General features: G+C 34.7%; 1 protein-coding gene and 1 long non-coding RNA gene across 3 annotated transcripts in view; one reads left to right on the top strand and one right to left on the bottom strand.

The window, feature by feature from the left end:
* LOC111685909 (toll-interacting protein-like) overlaps nt 1–19,221 on the bottom strand; it is a 59,164-nt gene that overhangs the window by 24,489 nt on the left and 15,454 nt on the right. For both annotated transcript variants that reach the window (XM_046950456.1, XM_046950453.1), the window contains exon 2: nt 18,815–18,934. In XM_046950456.1, coding sequence (XP_046806412.1) covers nt 18,815–18,931 — 117 coding nt within the window. In that variant the 5' untranslated portion in view covers nt 18,932–18,934. The remainder of the gene's footprint in view (nt 1–18,814; nt 18,935–19,221) is intronic.
* LOC124419795 lies at nt 10,498–14,060 on the top strand. The gene is made up of 3 exons (XR_006940818.1): nt 10,498–10,548; nt 10,629–10,787; nt 13,952–14,060. It is a non-coding gene; the product is annotated as an uncharacterized LOC124419795 (long non-coding RNA).

The following is a 19,221-nucleotide window of genomic DNA, read 5'->3' as shown; positions in this document are numbered from 1 at the left end:
ATTGTCCAAAATAGTAAGATTTTTATATTATATCATGCTCAATTGGTGGTATACAAATTGAACAATTTTGAACACGGATACATTTTAATTTGTTGCTAAAACAAAAAAATTTCCGATCCATAAAACATGGTTATTGTATGGAGTATATCAAGATATGATTGGTAGCATTATTGTATGCTTTGGAAATCGGAGTATTTGGAGAACCTGTTTAAATTAAAGGAAATATATATAATTATCAAAATTTTAAAGTTTATGTTGTAAGTCTTAAGAAATCGGAGTTAAATTTCGGTTTTTTAAGAATGTACTGTGTTCAAAATGGCCAAATCCATGCATATAACATTAATTTCGAAATACATAACAACTCTTTTCAAAAGGTAAAAATTATATTTCCAATGCATCATTTGGAGGGTTCAATGATCACCAGATCCAAAATCCGGGGTCTAAAGTAGAAAAAAATCGTAGAAATGAGAAAAAACTGTTCTACTAATTAATTCCTGACCCAATCGGCCCAAATTTTAAGATTTACGAACTAAAAGTAGATATTTTATAAGTTATTGTGTAAAAAATATTTTATTAAAAAGTAATTTTATTAATACAAGTAAAATTTTAATAAATTTTGTTAATATCATTAAACCAAATATATATTGAAATGATCTGTATACTAACTTTTGTGACGTAAATTTTGCACCTTTTTACTTCAGCTTAAAGAACCAAAATATGAAGAAAAAAAGTGGTGAATAATAATTATAATAATTGTTTTTAATAAATAAATGTGTTACATTTTTGTTTTTTTTTAATAATATCTTTTTAAAATAAAACCAATAATAAAACCAGTATTTCTGTATAATTATTTTTGTGATTAACTGTATGTATACATAAGTATGTAGTTTTTGTCCTTTTGGATTTCTAAGAATTTGGTTGAGGTTGTCCGCGAAAAGTTGTCAGTGAATAATTTTTATAAAAAACATCATATACATATGTATGTATTTTATTATCTCTTCTTTCTGGTGTGTAAAGCTATTTTTTCATAGCCTATAAATTCATTTTTGCACCAAATGCTCTTTCAACAGAAACCTGTGTTGATAGAACTGATAAAGCTACATCTAGCAAATGTCTCATTTCAGGATCATATAACTTCTTAGTTTTCCAATATTCCAAAATATCTGTGTCGAAGGTAAATCTATCTAATTTTTGTTTTGTTGCCTTATCCGCCTTATAATTAGTGTGTTCTTGCAAACAAACATTTTTTGATTTTCCGCTCGAATTTAACTCGAATTCAACTTTCAAAAACGTGTAAATATCGCTTAAGAAGAGAATACAAAAAACAAAAAACTCCAATTAAAGTTGTGCTCGTGTGTAAAAAAAATAAAACTCGCGATTTTAATTTTAAAACGAGCGATATTAATAAAATAGCGATCGCGAGCGATATTTTTATCTACTCTGGAAAAACCGATCTAGAGCTCTATAATGTCTACGTTCCGCCAGTAGCCAGCTGTCCATCAGGCTACCGTCCCGATATTAGGATCTTATTAGTTCTGGCACTCTAGTCTAGGAGAAGACCAGAGAGGCGAGTCACTGGCGAAACAAATTCATTTTCTGCACACTAAATGGTGATGCCCCCACAGGGATTATGGGTAACTACGTCACTTGATAAACTATGCAATTTGGAGAGCAGTATTTTCTCTAGCATCAGACCACATACACATACAAACCGGTTGGACCATATGTCCACCCAATTAAGGTGCAACACTTGTTTGGGCTGGTGTCACCTCAGAAACTGCTCTGGACTAAATCATCATCGGGAGTGGTCGGAGATTTTGTCGCCCCATGCTGCCAACAACAGCGACGAAATTCATTGGCAGCATCGACATCGTCATCGTCGTCATCTTACGCCACAACTCCATCCTCCCCACCGCAATCACAACAACCGCAGCAAAGACAACATCTTCAGCAGCAACAACAACCCTCGCCGCTGACTCCATCGATTGCGGTCCAGAGACCTGGGGTGATATCCATATTGCAGTTTAACTGCAATGGCCTCCAGAGTAAATTACCCGAGATAACCAGATTTATGCAGCAAAACAACATCGTGGTCGCTGCGGTCCAGGAGACAAAACTGACGAGTAATTCCAGTCTGCACAGTTGTAACGGTTACAACGTTCTCCGAAAAGACCGCACCAGAAGCAACGGAGGGGGCATTGCATTTATAATTCATAACACAGTGCAGTATAGAGCTCTTTCCCTTGATCTCAACGCTAGGGACCAATACCTTGAAGTCCAAGGTATTGCAGTCAGATCGGGGAAAACCGACCTAGAGCTCTATAATGTCTACATTCCGCCAGTAGCCAGTTGTCCATGAGGCTACCGTCCCGAAATTAGGACATTATTAGACGGCGATATGCGTCTAGTCCTTGGGGACTTTAACGCGCATCATCAGCTCTGGCACTCTAGTCTAGGGGAAGACCAGAGAGGCGCGTCACTGGCGGAACAAATTGATGAATCCACCTTCTGCACAATAAATGATGATGCCCCCACACGGATTATGGGTAACTGCGCCAGCTCTCCAGACATCACAATAGCGAGCCCTGGTCTGATAAACTACGCAACGTGGAGAGCAGTAGTTTCTCTAGCCTCAGACCACTTACCCATAATCGTTTGTCTGGATCGACCCAATGACTTTATCGTCTCTGAACGCCGTCTCTACATAAACCAAAAGAAAGCAGACTGGCCCGGCTTCAGAGAATTCACTGATCGCATCTTCAATGATCTTCCAGCTCCTAGCAACGTACACCAAGCAGAGAGCAAGCTCCGCGAAACCGTCATCGCAGCAGTAGCCCGCTCTATTCCTGCTGGTCGACTATCCTTAGTGCGACCGCACTTCCCAGCAGAGGCAGCGAGACTAGCAGATGAGCGCGATGACCTCCGAAATATCAACCCCGACGACCCACGTATTGTCCAGCTGAATCATGATATCAGCAGGTTGGTAAATGAGGACAAGCGGAATAAATGGTTAGATCATTTGAAGAACTGCAACTTGAGCTCAGGTGTTAGTAAGTTGTGGTCTACGGTTCGGTCTCTCTCCAACCCGACGAAGAAGGATGACAGGGTCGCGATTAAGTTTGCAGATACCACAATTTCCGACCCTGAACGGTGCTCGCGTGCATTTTGCCGACTTTTTATTGATCACCCAGAGAGAGATAAGGCGAAACGAAGTGTTGTTCGCAAACTTCACAACCTTCCAGTCTCGAACATTCTACAACCTTTCACCCCGTCTGAAGTGGCAGTGGCCATCAACGCAGCCAAACTATCTAAGGCAATTGGCCCCGACGGCATATCCATGCTGATGCTGAAACACCTTGGCGAACGGGGAGTTGAATACTTGACAATGGTTTTTAACCTGTCAATGAGCAGCCTGATAATACTCAATGCCTAGAAAAAGGGTAGAGTCATCCCGATACTGAAACCAGGGAAGAACGCGACAGAGGGTCAATCCTACAAGCCGATTTCCCCCCTGTCACCAGTCGCGAAGACTCTTGAGGCGCTCCTCCTCCCCCTGCTGTCCTGCCATCTTACAGCAGCTCGCCACCAGCATGGATTCTGTAAGATGTACAGCACCACATCAGCATTAACCGCCATAACCACTTAGATCTCACAAGGCTTAAACCAGCAGAGGCCTTGTGAAAGGACAATCCTTGTGGCGCTAGATTTATCGAAAGCCTTCGATACAGTCAGCCATGCCACACTCTTCCAGGACATCCTGCAGTCCACCATGCCCAACAACTTGAAGAGATGGATTGTAAATTATCTGAGTGGCCGTCAGTCGTTCGTTGAGTTTAGAGACAAATGTTCCAAAACTCGTAGAGTTGAACAGGGAGTACCACAGGGCGGTGTCTTACCCCCCCTATTGTTTAATTTCTACCTCTCTAAACTCCCCACACCTCCACAAGGTGTGGAAGTGATATCATATGCGGACGACTGTACCATTATGGCGACGGGCCAAAACGTTGATGAGCTATGCGATCGAGTGAATGGTTATCTCGGAGAAATACACAACTTCTTCACTGGACGTAACCTGAAACTATCACCAGCGAAATCTTCAGCTACACTTTTCACCACCTGGACGAAGGAGGTAAACTTGAACTTAGGCGTCGTAGTCGATGGAAACCAAATTCCGACTGTGAACCATCCAAAGATTTTGGGGTCACCTTTGACAGCCTGTTTACTTCCTCAGCTCATGCCACTGCAATTACGCACAAATTGCACCTGGGGAATGGACAAAGAAACCTTGTTGGCTACCTATAAAACTATTGGCCGGTCAGTGGTCAATTATGCTGCTCCAGTGTGGTCTCCATCGCTGAGTGATACCCAGTGGAGAAATATTCAAAGCTGCCAAAATGCCGCCCTAAGGACTGTAACGGGCTGCATGCAAATAACCTCAGAACACCATCTACATGAGGAAACGAAGGTTCTCCCAGTCAAGGAACATAATGTCATGCTGACTAAACAGTTCCTCCTGGGATGTCACCGGAGGAGTCATCCCAACTTAAACATCACACAGTTGGATGCTCCCCCGAGGCATGTCAGGAAGGACCTTCGTGTATACGAAGAGAGCATACGAAGTTATGTTCAGGATCCCTTAGATCGGACTTCGTATACAGCAGCTTTGAACGACATTCATAGAGACGCCATCAATACCGCGGTTTCAGGTTACCGCATGAATGTCGTTCTTGGAGGTCGCCCACCGCCCATAGCAGAAATAGAGAAGAACCTGCCGCGGAAAACAAGAGTTGCTCTGGCACAACTGAGATCGGGATGGAGCAACAGGCTCAACGCCTACTGGTCCCGCATAGACCGTGCGGTCCCCAATATATGCCCATCTTGTGGACAGGGTCCCCATGATACCCACCACATATTCAACTGTCCAGCCCACCCTACTTCACTTAGCCCAATGGATTTATGGACTAAACCCATTGAAGTAGCCCCCGGATTAAAATTGTATAGTTTAAGCTGTTACAACAACAACATAATCGTTTGTCTGGATCGACCCAACGGCTCTGAACGCCGTCTCTACATAAACCAAAGGAAAGCAGACTTGCTCGGCTTTAGAGAATTCACTGATCGCATCTTCAATGATCTTTCAGCTCCCAACAACGTACACCAAGCAGAGAGTAAATTCCGCGAAACTGCCATCGCAGTAGCAACCCGCTTTATTCCTGCCGGTCGACTATCCATAGTGCGGCCGCACCTCCCAGCACAGACTAGTAGACGAGCGCGATGACCTCCGAATATCAACCCCGACGACCAGAGTAGGTAAAAATATCGCTCGCGATCGCTATTTTATTAATATCGCTCGTTTTAAAATTAAAATCGCGAGTTTTATTTTTTAACACGCGAGCACAATTTTAATTCGAGTTTTTGGTTTTTTATATTCTCTTCGTAAGCGATATTTACACGTTTTTGTTTTCAACTCGCTTGCGAGCGAGTGGAAAACGAGTTGAATTCCAGTTAAATTCGAGCGGAAAATCAGCATATGTGTGTTTGCAAGAAAAAGGTTTTATGATGACAATAAAAAAATATTAGGAAATAATTATGTGTGGTTATGTGGCCGTAGATTTTATGACGGTCACAAATAATGAATTCTAAGAAAGTGTTAAAAAGAAAATCTTAATTTTTATATAAGTTTGTCATTCCGTTTGTAATTTCTATAATATAATTTCCCGACCGCATAATGTATATATATTCTGGATCCTTATAGGTAGCGGAGTTGATTAAGCTATGTCCGTCTGTCTGTCCGTCTGTCTGTCTGTCTGTCTGTCTGTCCGTCTGTGTGTTTGTTGAAATCAGTTTTTAGAGCACCTCAGATATCGGCGAGATCCGAATCTTCAATAATTCTGTTAGACATGCTTTCGAGAAGATCGCATAAATACCGGAGATATGAGCAAAAATCTGAGACAACCTCTGAAAATTTCATAAAAAATTGAGATTTTTTATTCATGCTCAGAAAAAAACTGTAAATTACAACAACAAAACAAATAATCATACGGTAAATTTTTTAATGCAATTGTTTATAAAAACAATGCTGAGCATGACGTCACGATACAAACAAGGAGTGTGTTGTTATTGGTTAGAAACATGAAATTTAGTATGTAGGACCGATTAGGTTCGAAAACTTAAAAGGGGATTTTTTGTTACTTTTTCGTTCTACAAAACGTACTTTTTGGATTTTTTTAAGTAGCGCGCGAATTTGGTGGGAACACATAAAAGGGGACTTTTTGGTACGTTTTCGTTTTACAAAAGGTACTTTTTGAATTTTCTACAATATTGGATACATGATATTTAACATTAAATGCCTGAGGTTAATGAAAACCTATAAAAGGGATTTTTTGGTACTTTTTCGAATTTGGTGGGAACACATAAAAAGGGATTTTTGGTACTTTTTCGTTCTTCAAAAGGTACTTTTTGAAATTTCTATAATATTAAGCCTAGAAGCATGAAATTTAGCATGTTGGGCCTTGACTAGGTAAGAACTTGCAAAAAGAGATTTTTGGTACTTTTTCTTTCTACAAAAGGTACTTTTTGAATTTTCTATAATATTGAACCTAGAAACATGAAATTTAGCATGTAGAGCGCTGACTAGGTAAGAACCTACAAAAAGGGACTTTTTGGTACGTTTTCGTTCTACAAAAGGTACTTTTTTGAATTTTCTATAATATTGAACCTAGAAACATGAAATTTAGAATGTAGGACCTTGACTAGGTAAGAACCTATAAAAAGGGACTTTTTGGTACTTTTTCGTTCTACAAAAGGTACTTTTTGAATTTTCTTTAATATTGAACCTAGAAACATAACATTTAGAATGTAGGAACTTGACTAGGTAAGAACCTATAAAAGGGTACCTTTCGTTATACAAAAGGCACTTTTTGAATTTTCTATAATATTGAACCTAGAAACATGAAATTAAGTATGTAGAGCCAGGATTAGGCTAGAACACATAAAAGGGGACTTTTTGGTACTTTTACTTTCTACAACAGGTACTTTTTGAACCTAGTAACATGAAATTTAGCATGTAGAGCTTTGACTAGGTAAAAACCTACAAAAAGGGACTTTTTGGTACTTTTTCGTTCTACAAAAGGTACTTTTTTAATTTTCTTCAATATTGAACCTAGAAACATGAAATTAAGTATGTAGAGCCCGGATTATCCCAGAACACATAAAAGGGGACTTTTTGGTACTTTCACATTCTACAAAAGGTAATTTTTGAACCTAGAAGCATGAAATTTAGCATGTTGGGCCTTGACTAGGTAAGAACTTGCAAAAAGAGACTTTTTGGTAGTTTGTCTTTCTACAAAAGGTACTTTTTGAATTTTCTATAATATTGAACCTAGAAACATGAAATTTAGCATGTAGAGCGTTGACTAGGTAAGAACCTAAAAAAGTGACTTTTTGGCATTTTACGCTCTACAAAAGGTACTTTTGAATTTTATATAATATTGAACCTAGTAACATTATGTAGAGCCTAGATTAAATGGAAACCCATAAAAGGGAAGTTTTTGGTACTTTTTCTTTCTTCAAAAGGTACTTTTTCATATATACATTGATTAAATTTACATGGACAAAAATAAAATTACTAATTACAAGGCGGATAAGACAACGAAACAAAAATTAGAAAGAGTTCCCTTCGACACAAGTATTTTGGAATTTTATAAAACAAATAAGCATATGTTGATGAAATGGGACATTTGCTAGATGTGGCTTTATCAGTTCCATCAACACAGGCTTCTGTGGAAAGAGCATTTGGTGCAAAAATGAATTTAAAGGTTATGAAAAATTAGATTATAGATATGTACATACTAGGTATTTTTTGTCCTAAGAATTTGGTTGAGGTTGTGCGCAAAAAGTTGTCAGTGTTATTGTAAATGAAGTTATACGAATAATTTTTATAAAAAAAACATCAAACAGTATGTACATACATACAGTGAATCAATTAAGTAATTTGCCTTTGTAAAATTTTATAAATTTTAAGAAAAAACCCCAGTAAAAAATTTTTGGACTTTAGGAAGCTAAAAAGGGACCTAACTGCATCTGTATTCGCTTACTATTAAGCCTTACTGAGAAGCAGGGAATAAGGGAATACTAATGATAGGAGTAATTTTATAATGTAAGCTGAAAAAAATTAAAAGCTTACTACTATCCCTTACAGAGAAGCAGGTTGTAAGTGAAGTATTTAAATAATATATAAGCTTACTCTTGTCCCTTACAAGGAAGCAGGTTGTATTGCAAAGACTATTGAAATCGGCAGTTTTACCGAGTCTTTTCCGACAAAAAAAAAACACATTTTAAATTACATAATATAAAATGTTTAGTCATCGAGTTGCATTTGTGCAGATAAGACGTGAATAAAAGTGTAAAAGAAATCTTAGAAAATATAAAAATATTTTATTATAAATATAAATCTATAAAGTGATTTTAATTAATTAATACATTTTCAATATAAGAAATATCTTTTTTTAAATTTATTAAAGTGTGTGTTTATTATAGTGTATGAACAGAATTTAAATAATTTTTTGTACGAAATATTTTCAATTATTTGCTTTTGGTTTTTCTTGTTTCTGTTTTTTAATACTTCTGCTTTTGTCCATGTACAGTTTGTGTTGTTTTGTTTTGTGTTTATGTTTTGATTTGTAGAAAAGTTAACGGCGTTTTGTGTTTGTTTTGTGGTTGGAAAAAGACAATTTAATAAATTAAAAAGAAAAGAGGTAAATAAAAATGTATTTAATCTCTTGAAGGCAACAGAAAATAGTCCCGAAGAAATTCCAAATATCGAAATTGTTTCTAATTTTGAGAATTCAGAAGTAGATGTAATAGCTGATGATAAAAACGGGACATTAAGAGAAAATATAAGGGAATGGTATATAAAATATCGCCCATCTGTGGCAAGTACATCAGCCATTTTACATATTTTAAATAGTATACATTCAGAAATACCATTGAGTGTAGAATCCCTCGTTGGTGAAAAAGAGATGTGTGTTAAAAGAACTGTTGCCCCAGGCTCTTATGTAACCTTGGTGTTGAAAGAAACCTTCTTAAAATCGTGGACGTAATTAAAAAACTTCATATAAAAGAAATTGTTTTGGATATAGGCATTGATGGCCTACCCCTGTTCAAAAGTTCATCGGTCGGGCTCTGGCCAATTCTCGCACGTATTGTTAATATGCCAATGATAAACGTTTTTCTTATAGGGAGTTATGTTGGAATACAGAAACCACATGACATAAACTTATTCCTTCACGATTTTGTTACAGAAATGAAGAATTTGATTGAGTCTGGATTTAAATTTGAAACACACAATATTAAAATAAATATTCGAGCATTTCTGTGTGATGCGCCTGCCCGATCATTTGTATGTGGGGTAAAAGATCATAATGCTTTGAATGGATGTAATAAGTGTGATCAAATAGGTAAAAGCGTCATGAAAGTTACCACTTTTTCAACATCTGTTGGAAAATTACGATCTGATGAAGATTTTCGTTAAAGAATTGATCAAAATTTTCATCATAAATCTTTTTTAAATAGGGAAATGTCTTTAGAGTCGATAGGTATAAAGATGATAACTCAATTCCCCTTAGATGTTATGCACCTTATCGATTTAGGAGTGATGAAAAAAATGTTACTAATGTTGTTGAATTCTAAAACTACTGAGTGTTTTATGCTAAAATCTAAAATTGCAATGTCTTCCCTGTTAACCTCCCTGTGTCCTTTTATTCCAAAGGAATTTATGAGAAAACCCAGATCTTTTGACGAAATTGCTAGGTGGAAAGCAGTTGAGTTCCGCCAGTTTGTTTTATACACAGGACTTCTTGTTTTAAAGGAAAGTACGAGTGACGTGTTCTTTAACCACTTTTTATTGCTGTCATGTGCTTACAGGATTATGAGTTGCCCCCTTTTATTCCAATCTAAGAATGCTAGTGCTCATATAATGTTAAATACCTTTGTTCAGAAATTTGGGAATATTTTTGGACTAACAAGCCTAACTTATAATGTACACAATCTTTTGCATTTAAGCCAAACAGTAGAAGAGTACGGCAATCTCTCTTATATAAATGCATATCCTTTTGAAAACTGTATGAAGGATATCAAGAAAGCGGTAAGAAAACCACACCAAATTGAACAACAACTATTTAACAGATTTCCTAAAGTCTCATTATTAAAACCAGATCTATTTACTGGCTATAAAGAAAATTCTATTGAAGAATTAGCTGAAAAAATACATATTTTAAAAGGTAAGTAAAATTGGATAGTATTAGAAAAAATTATCTACATATTCATTAATTGTATTTCACTTATTCTTTTTTAGAAGCTGTTATTACTCAAATTAATATAATTGACATTTCAGACCTTAATAAAAAGTTGAATGTTTTAAAAGGTATAGGTACATATTTGTTTTCAATATTTTTTTCATATTTAAATAATTATCCTTCCATTTAGAAATTGTTGAAAGCCAGAAAAATGAAATGGGAGTTTTAAAGGGACAAATTAATGATTTAAAAGGTATTTAATTGTAATTAAAATATTATAAATTGTATTTGATTGTACGTATACTTTTTCGTACTATTGTAAATCAAAATAAGGTCATCGTTGGATTAGTATCAGAGGTAAAAACCACGCTAATATGTTATGTTACACCAGGTCATTCTTCAACAAAATATTCTAATTTATTTCCTGTTCTATCAGAGGGCAAATTGAAAGAAATTGAAGATAAAATAGACGACGAAACAAATTTTGCAATGGTAAGATTATATTATTTGTTAACTTAGTATGTCAATTGATATTGTTATTAACATATACATAAAAAAGTAAAATCGTTATATTATTTAACGAGATTTTTGAAAAAATGTTGTTAATTTTTTGGGTCAATAAAGTATTTTGCTTTTTAGGTTTTTTGTTCATTTTTTAATATTGCTGCATTATTTTATTAAATTTAATATTATTACTCCTATAAATTAGAATAACATTTTTTTATATATTTTAGTAGTGGAACGACTAAATTTAGACATTTCTTAACCGATTTATTATTCTATATACCTATCAGAATTTATCAATATTTGACTTAACATGACATCTATCGTTTCTTTCATTAAATTTCGAAAATAATAAGTAATTTTGAATTGGATACATGATTCTTCATTTGGGTTCTAAATATATATAAGTGTATGTATTAGGTGAAACATATTGCTTTTGTTGACGTTACGGTATGATTACCACCTCTATTTTAAAATATCTAAATTAGGTATTTTTCCTGTACTAGACGACAGTTCACTTTACATTGGTTCCAAGCAACCTAAGGTCTGTTAAGAGGTCTAAATTTAAACATAGTGTTCCTCGTAGTTCGTATATAGATTTTGAAAAGATAAATCAGGAGTCCAATAGTTTTTCCTTGGATACAAGTCGCCTCCCTTTGGCAGTTAAAGATTTTGAAAGAGCACTTAGTGCGTTTTTTCTAATAATTCTTTGGATCATTTCATCTATTACTCTATTTTATATTTTTTAATGTTGTTGATTAAACATTTCATAATTATATTTTATTGATTTTATATATAATTTTTTATATCGAAATTGCCTCGTTATTATCCTTTAAACATTTTAAGGCAAATAACATCACATTTTCACCCAATGAGGATATGATTTTTGAAAATCGCAATTGAAAAATACTTAACACTCTTCTTTTAATAATAAAACAATAAATTCCAAAAATAATAAAAAAACAAGTATGAATTTATAGTCGGACATTGCCGACCATATGATACCCTACACCAGTCAGTATGTTAAAATTTTGATTTTTTTTTACATAAAGCATTTAATTTGTTTTATTGTGGAATATTTTTACTTATTATTGACAAAAAAAGAGATTTTCTACAAGAGGGCTCATAGGGGAGAAGGGGTAAATATGGACCTATCCTTATAAATTTTGGTAGATGAATTTACGTCTACTACAAAGTCATTTATGTAGATTTTAATCGTTTTATAAGTAATTATAAGTTAATTTTAACCTTCAAGTCATTTTCTGAAGGGGAGTCTGTATGGCGGCTAGGGTCAAATGGGGCCCGATCACAATAAAAATTAGTATTGTCAATTATTGTTCTATAAAACTAATTTTTGCTGATTTTCGTTGACATTATAAAACATTTACCGTACTTATGAGCCTAAAGGCCCGATTCGTTGACATTATAAAACATTTAACGTACTTATGAGCCTAAAGGCCCGATTCGGGGGGTACGGTTGTATGGGGGCTATGAAAAATAATGGACCGATTTCAACCATTTTCAATAGCGATCGTCCTTGAACCAAAAAAGAGTATGTGCCAAATTTCATCAAATTATCTTGAAAATTGCGACCTGTAGCGTGCGCACAAGGTTTACATGGACACACAGACAGACGGACATAGCTAAATCGACTCAGAAAGTGATTCTGAGGCGATTGGTATACTTTAAGGTGGGTCTAGGACCGATATTTTTGGGTGTTACAAACTTCAGCACAAACGCATAATACCCTCCCCACTATAGTGGTGTAGGGTATAATAATTTGAAAAGCCCAATGAAATTAACCGGAATTCTCAATATGCAAAATACTTTAACATGCAAATTCTGATGAAAAATAGTAAAATGCAACAACAAATGCACAAAAATTTTTATTTTAATATTTTTTCTAATTTTTCCCATTTTACACAATCACTATTTTTAATTGGAAAACATATATTTACTTTTTACCTTTTTTCGAATTTTATTTATGAAAGACAAAGAAAAGACAAAATTCTCTTAAAAAAAGGTAGGCAAAAAACTTAGTTGATTCACTGTACATATGTATACATATATACAGTCATACAGAAATGCATTTTCTTAATGGACATATGTATGTACATATGTATATTCGTACGCATTTGCACAGATCCTAATACGCCTACTGTATCTTATTCATAAAATAAAGCATTTAAAATATGAGGTTGAAAATGAGGATTTTATCATGTAATAGTCCTATAGTGGTATATGGTGATGTCCCCATAGTCAGAGTAGCTAGGATTGTACTTAATGTTAGATTTATTGAATAAGAATTAATTTTCTACAATTCTAAATAAAATTTACACAGTACTCCCCAGTATAATGGGGTTTCTGTAATGTAGTTTTTGTTTATCAATACAAAATGACGAAAAACCTGTATTATTTTTGTTATAATATATAGACTAAACATTTTTTCTAGGTCCAAATCCATTGATTATCTAATATATCATGTATACAATTCAAGATTAGTTTTATTTTCGAAAATTAATCAAGGAAACTATAGATTTCATATTAAGTCAAATATTGATAAATTCTTGTAGGTATATAGGATAATAAATCAGTTAAGAAATGTCCAAGAAATGTCGTTCCACTACTAATATATCTAAAAATGTTATTCTAATATATAGGAGTAATATAAATATTAAATTTTGTAAAATAATGAAGCAATATTGAAAAAATAACCAAAAAACCCTAAAAAGCAAAATACTTTATTGACCTAAAAAAATAACAATAAGTTCTCATTTTATCAAAAAATTCGTTAAATAATAGCACGATTTTACATTTTATGGTATGGTGTATATATTCATATATGTACATAGTTTTATTGCATTTTTTATTTTTTGTGTTAGAAATTTTAATTTGTTGTGTCTACAAAATTATAAATCTCGCGATTAACTCGTTTCGACTCGAATCGCGAGCGAGTTCTATTTAACGCTCTTTTAATTTTCAACTCTTATCGCGAGTTTTATTTTTAAACTCGCGAGTCAAAAATATCTATTCGTGGAAAAATTAAATATTTAAATCGCTCGAATAAAACTCGCTCGCGAGCGAATTGAATACGATTGCTATCCGTACCCTGCCGACGACTCACGTATTGTCCACTTGAATCACGATATTAGCAGGTTGGTAAATGAGGGCAAGCGGAATAAATCCTTAGATCATTTGAAGAAATGCAAATTAAGCTCAGGTGTTAGTAAGTTGTGGTCCCGACGAAGAAGGATGACAGGGTCGCGATTAAGTTTGCAGATACCACAATTTCGGACCCTGAACGGTGCTCGCTTGCATTTTGAGAATTTTTTTGAGCACCCAGACAGATATAAGGCAAAACGAAGTGTTGTTCGCAAACTTCACAACCTTCCAGTCTCGGACATTCTACAACCCTTCACCACTTCAGAAGTTGCAGAGGCCATCAACGCAGCCAAACCATCTAAGGCGATTGGCTCCGACGGCATATCCATGCTGATGCTGAAACATCTTGGCAAACGGGGAGTCGAGTTCTTGACAATGGTTTTTAACCTGTCAATGAGCAGCCTGATAATATCCAATGCCTGGAAAAAGGGTAAAGTCATCCCGATTCTGAAACCAGAGAAGAACGAGACATAGGGTCAATCCTTCAAATGAATGTCGAGAGTTTTACGTGAGTACCTGGCATGATGCCCTACCCCACGGTGACCTTTTTCATCCACTGGGTAGACTTATCAACGGTCTACCGTGGCAATTTTATCAGCCATAATACACTCTACCAGGACATCCTACACTCTACCAGGACAGTCTACCATGCCAAATAACTTGAAGAGATGGATTCTAATTATCTAAATGGCCGTCAGTTGTTTGTGGAGTTTAGAGGCAAATGTTCCAAAACCCGTAGGTAAACAGGGTGTACCACAGGGCGGCGCCCCCCTTTGTTTAACTTCTACCTCTCTAAACTCGCCACACCTCCATAAGGTGTGGAAGTTATATCTTATGAGGACGACTGTACCATTACATGCGACGGGCCAAAAAGTTGATGAGCTATGCGATCGAGTGAATGGTTATCTTGGAGAAATACACAACTTCTTCACTGGACGTAACCTAAAACTATCACCATAAAACAATTGGCCGGTCAGTGGTCAATTATGCTGCTCCAGTGTGGTCTCCTTCGCTGAGTGATACCCAGTGAAGAAATATTCAAAGCTACCAAAATGCTGCCCTTCGGACTGCATGCAAAAAAATAGAGCACCATCTACACGAGGAAACGAAGGTACTCCCAGTCAAACAGGACTGACTAAATAGTTCCTCCTGGGATGTCACCGAAGGAGTCATCCAAACATTAACATCATACAGTTGGATGCTCCCCCGAGGCATGTCAGGAAGGACCTTCGTCCTTTGCTTTGAACGACATTCATAAAAACGCCATCAATACCGCGGTTTCCGCATGAATGTAGTTCTTGGAGCCGAAATAGAGAAGAACCTGCCGCGGAAAACAAGACTTGCTCTGGCACAACTGAGATCGGGATGGAGCAACAGGCTAAACGCCTACTGGTCCCGCATAGACCGCGCCGTCCCCAATATATGCCAAGTTTGTGGACAGGGCCCTATGATACCCACCACATATTCAACTGTCCAGCCCACCCTACTTCACTTTATTTATGGACTAACCCTATCGAAGTAGCCCAATTTCTTGGCTTGGACATAAATACAGAACCCCCGGATTAAAAATTGTATAGTTTAAGCTGTTATAACAACAAAGTCGATTGGGATGACAAAATAAAACCTTTGAATTGTCTAAAGAGGCAAAAATTCATAAAAAACTGTCCCACAATAAATACATTTAAAATTCCCCGTTGGATCCTATTTACCCCGAATTGCAATGTGGAAATGTGATGCTTTTGAAAAGGCCTATAAGCGACCCTTTATGTTCGAATACAAGCGGAAAACTCAGTAATCAAGTTTCTTCTGGCTTCAAAGACCCGTGTAACTCCAATTAAGCAAACATCGTTGCCCCGCTTAGAACTGTGTGGATCCGTATTATTGGCAAACCTTGCATGTGTATTTACTATATGCAATTTTCAAATGCAAAATGTCAAAACACATTATTGGACCGACTCAACAAATCTTGCTCGTGGAACATTTTGTAGAAAATTGTTTCTCAGAAATCCTAGACAAGGTTGGAAATCATAATTGGCAACATATCGACTCAAAAGATTAGGCAGAAAACCACAAACCTAGTTTAAAATACTCAAAAATCAATGGCCGATCCCATTGACATTTCATTGAGCACAAGTATTTAAGACTCGGACAGAAAATTTCTCCAAATAGTAGTCTTTTGACCTTAAACCCCTCCATGCATCGCTATGGCATTATCAGAGCCTATGGTCGGCTCAACGAATGATTCGAGTCCTACGAACAGAATATTGGATATTCGGATTGTAACCCTTCGTCAATAACGTAATTCACAACTGTAAAACTTGAGTTTTGTATAAAACACAGACACAAAATCAAATTATGGCTTCATTACCACCAGAACGCATAACTCTATCCAGAGCTTTTGCATTAGCAGGAGTAGACTACGCAGGACCTTTTGACATCAAAAATTACACAGGCCGAGTGTGTCTCATCACAAAAGGGTACATTTGCATATTTGTATGCTTCGCCACAAAAGCCGTACATCTTGAAGCAACAAGTGACCTCTCGACCCAATCGTTCCTAGTCGCATTTTCCCGCTTCATAGGAACACGTAGATGTCCCGCACTCATTTACTCAGACAAAGAAAAAAATTCGTCGGAACAGCAGAACTCCTTAGAAAAGTCCGTCTAAAGTTTCTTTAAAATCAAGTGACCCATGACCTAAGCTATCAAAATATCGACTGGAAGTTCATTCCCTCAGGAGCCGCCCATGTGGGGGGCCTTTGGGAAGCTGGCGTAACTTCTAACTTCGTAACTTCTATTTTCGTAATATTTACAAAAATATCGTGTATAATACGAAATATTATTTAATACAACCCTTTTCTATTTTTACGAAAGTACGAAAACCTTTCGTAATATTTTTTTCTTAAATTTTAGCGAAATTAAACATAATGATATTAATTATATTATGATTAAATAAAACTACAACATTTTTATAAAATTTAAGAAAAAGTATAATATTATTCTCGAATTATTTTCATAAAAAAAATTAAAATTCGTATGAAGAATAATTTTGAACTAAAATTAGAAAATTTATTTTAAAATGAACAAAAATGTTTGAATAAATTAATATTTCGTAAATTTTACCATATTTATTCAAAATTCCCTTTTTCAATTAATGTAAATTAATTTTCTCAAGAATATTTTGCATTATACTAAAATATTTCGTACAATTTCGTATATATTACGAAAGAATTTCGTGGTGCGAAACAACGAACGATTCGTACAATGTACGACATTTTTCGTATATATTAAGCATGGATTTTTTCGGTGTAGCGACGACCCAAAAGACCTTAAATCACTTCCTTATTGGTAGTGCATTATTTACCCAAGCTGAACTCGATGTACGCATTAAAAATCTGACTCTCATCAACCGTTGGAAACGCTTAAAGGTTATCTACCACTCATTTTGCCAAAGATGGAAGTCCGAATTCCTAGTTGAACTCCATCGCAGATACAAATGGAAGACTCAGAGGGACAACGTTAAAGTCAACGATCTGACATTCTAACATTTATACTTACAGTTATGAATGCCATATCTGTCAAAGTGATCACATAATCAAAGGAGACATAATCATCGAAATAGTCCTGTTCAAATTTTTGATAAACTTCGCCTCGTCATGGGGCCGAAATGTCTAGTATTAACACAACATAATGAAACACCCTTTAATAATAACGGACCTCTTTAAGTCATTCTCATTTATTTGTTATTTATTTATTTGCTATTCCCTTTTGTAATAAAAATAACTTCATATTTGCATAGCCAAATCTTGTAATATCACTCTAGTTTCATCATTGCAAGTGAAAGCATAAAAACATAAAATGAAAAAAAATGTAAAAAATTAACTATTACTATGTGACTCTAATAAAAACAATTGTGGCCCTTTAAATAAATAAAATTATTAGTAAACAAAACAAAATAATATAAATTAAAGAACAAAAATAAAGAAACTGTTGTAAAATACACAAACAAAATACAAGAAACAAAACAGTAACCTAAAAGAATCTGTCGATCAACAACAAACACTTAGGATAAATATATATTTAAAACCCAAATTAATGATGGCAACGAAGAAATTCAAATTAACCCCTAAACGTAAATAAATTTTTATAATTATGAGGAATTTCATGTCAAGTGACCCAACTCAAAAAATATATTTTGATAAAATTTGCATCAGGGTTAGTACTAACGGAAAGTAGGCCAGACACAAATTTTCAGCTGTATTACCTGTGGTTTTTGTAGACGTTTATTTTACAACACCTCTTTTCGTGCTGCCGAAATACTACGCATACAACATCTATTGTAAAGTAAACAATTATTTTTAGATCCCTTAATAAGTCTACTAAATCCCAATATCAAATTTATGTTCTCTGGAAAAAAGCATAAAGTGATAGTAATATCTCCATTTGAATGATATTAATTCAAAATATGTTACAAATCCATCAAAATTGAGGACTAAATGTGTCATAAATTCATCTATTTGAATAAAACAACTTTTAGCTTTAAAACCATTCTGTTGTAATTTTTGTGTTTCTTATAATATGGTCAAATATAAAGTACAGGAAAAATTCAAATATTTTTGTAAGGTAATTTTATGTTTTTTTTTTTTTATAAAAGCTAAACTGATTTATGGAAATATAAATTTTTCAAGTTTTAAAACGTAAGTTTTTTTTTTATTTTTTTATACAAAAAATATTATAAAATTGTGTTTCTTTGCAATGTACTCCTAAATTCGAATATTTATGTGAGACACAGTACAAAGGTTTATTTCTATACATATAAAGCAAGGATTATTTTCATTGTTACAGTTTTCTTACCGCAAGTTGTGGAAGAGTTTGTCTATATAATGCCATCGCTGTTTGAGCATCAATATTTTGTACTCTGTCGGATAAAGAGTTCAGTCGTAAAAAATCATCAGGAAGTGGTCCAAGCATTGCCTATAAAATTATAAAGGTTATTAATGCAATGTGTTAAAATTCTGAAAAAAATTCAGGTTTTTATAATCACATGTCCTTATAAACGGTTTAATTTTTAAAGGACTTACAATATTTAATAATTAAATGCATTGTATGACACCAAAATTGGTATCAAATGAAAGTTTAGGATCTCGTCATTCAACTATTATAAATTTAATATATAGCATGTCGCAAATTAATTTAGACATAATTTTTCATATAAATACCATTATGAAAATTAAAATATTTTTGTATGAACAAATTTAACA

This window comes from Lucilia cuprina, chromosome 2 (assembly GCF_022045245.1).
Source record: "Lucilia cuprina isolate Lc7/37 chromosome 2, ASM2204524v1, whole genome shotgun sequence".
NCBI lineage: Eukaryota > Metazoa > Arthropoda > Insecta > Diptera > Calliphoridae > Lucilia > Lucilia cuprina.
The sequence above is the reverse complement of the archived record's forward strand: the minus strand, read 5'-3'. Positions and strand labels throughout refer to the sequence as shown.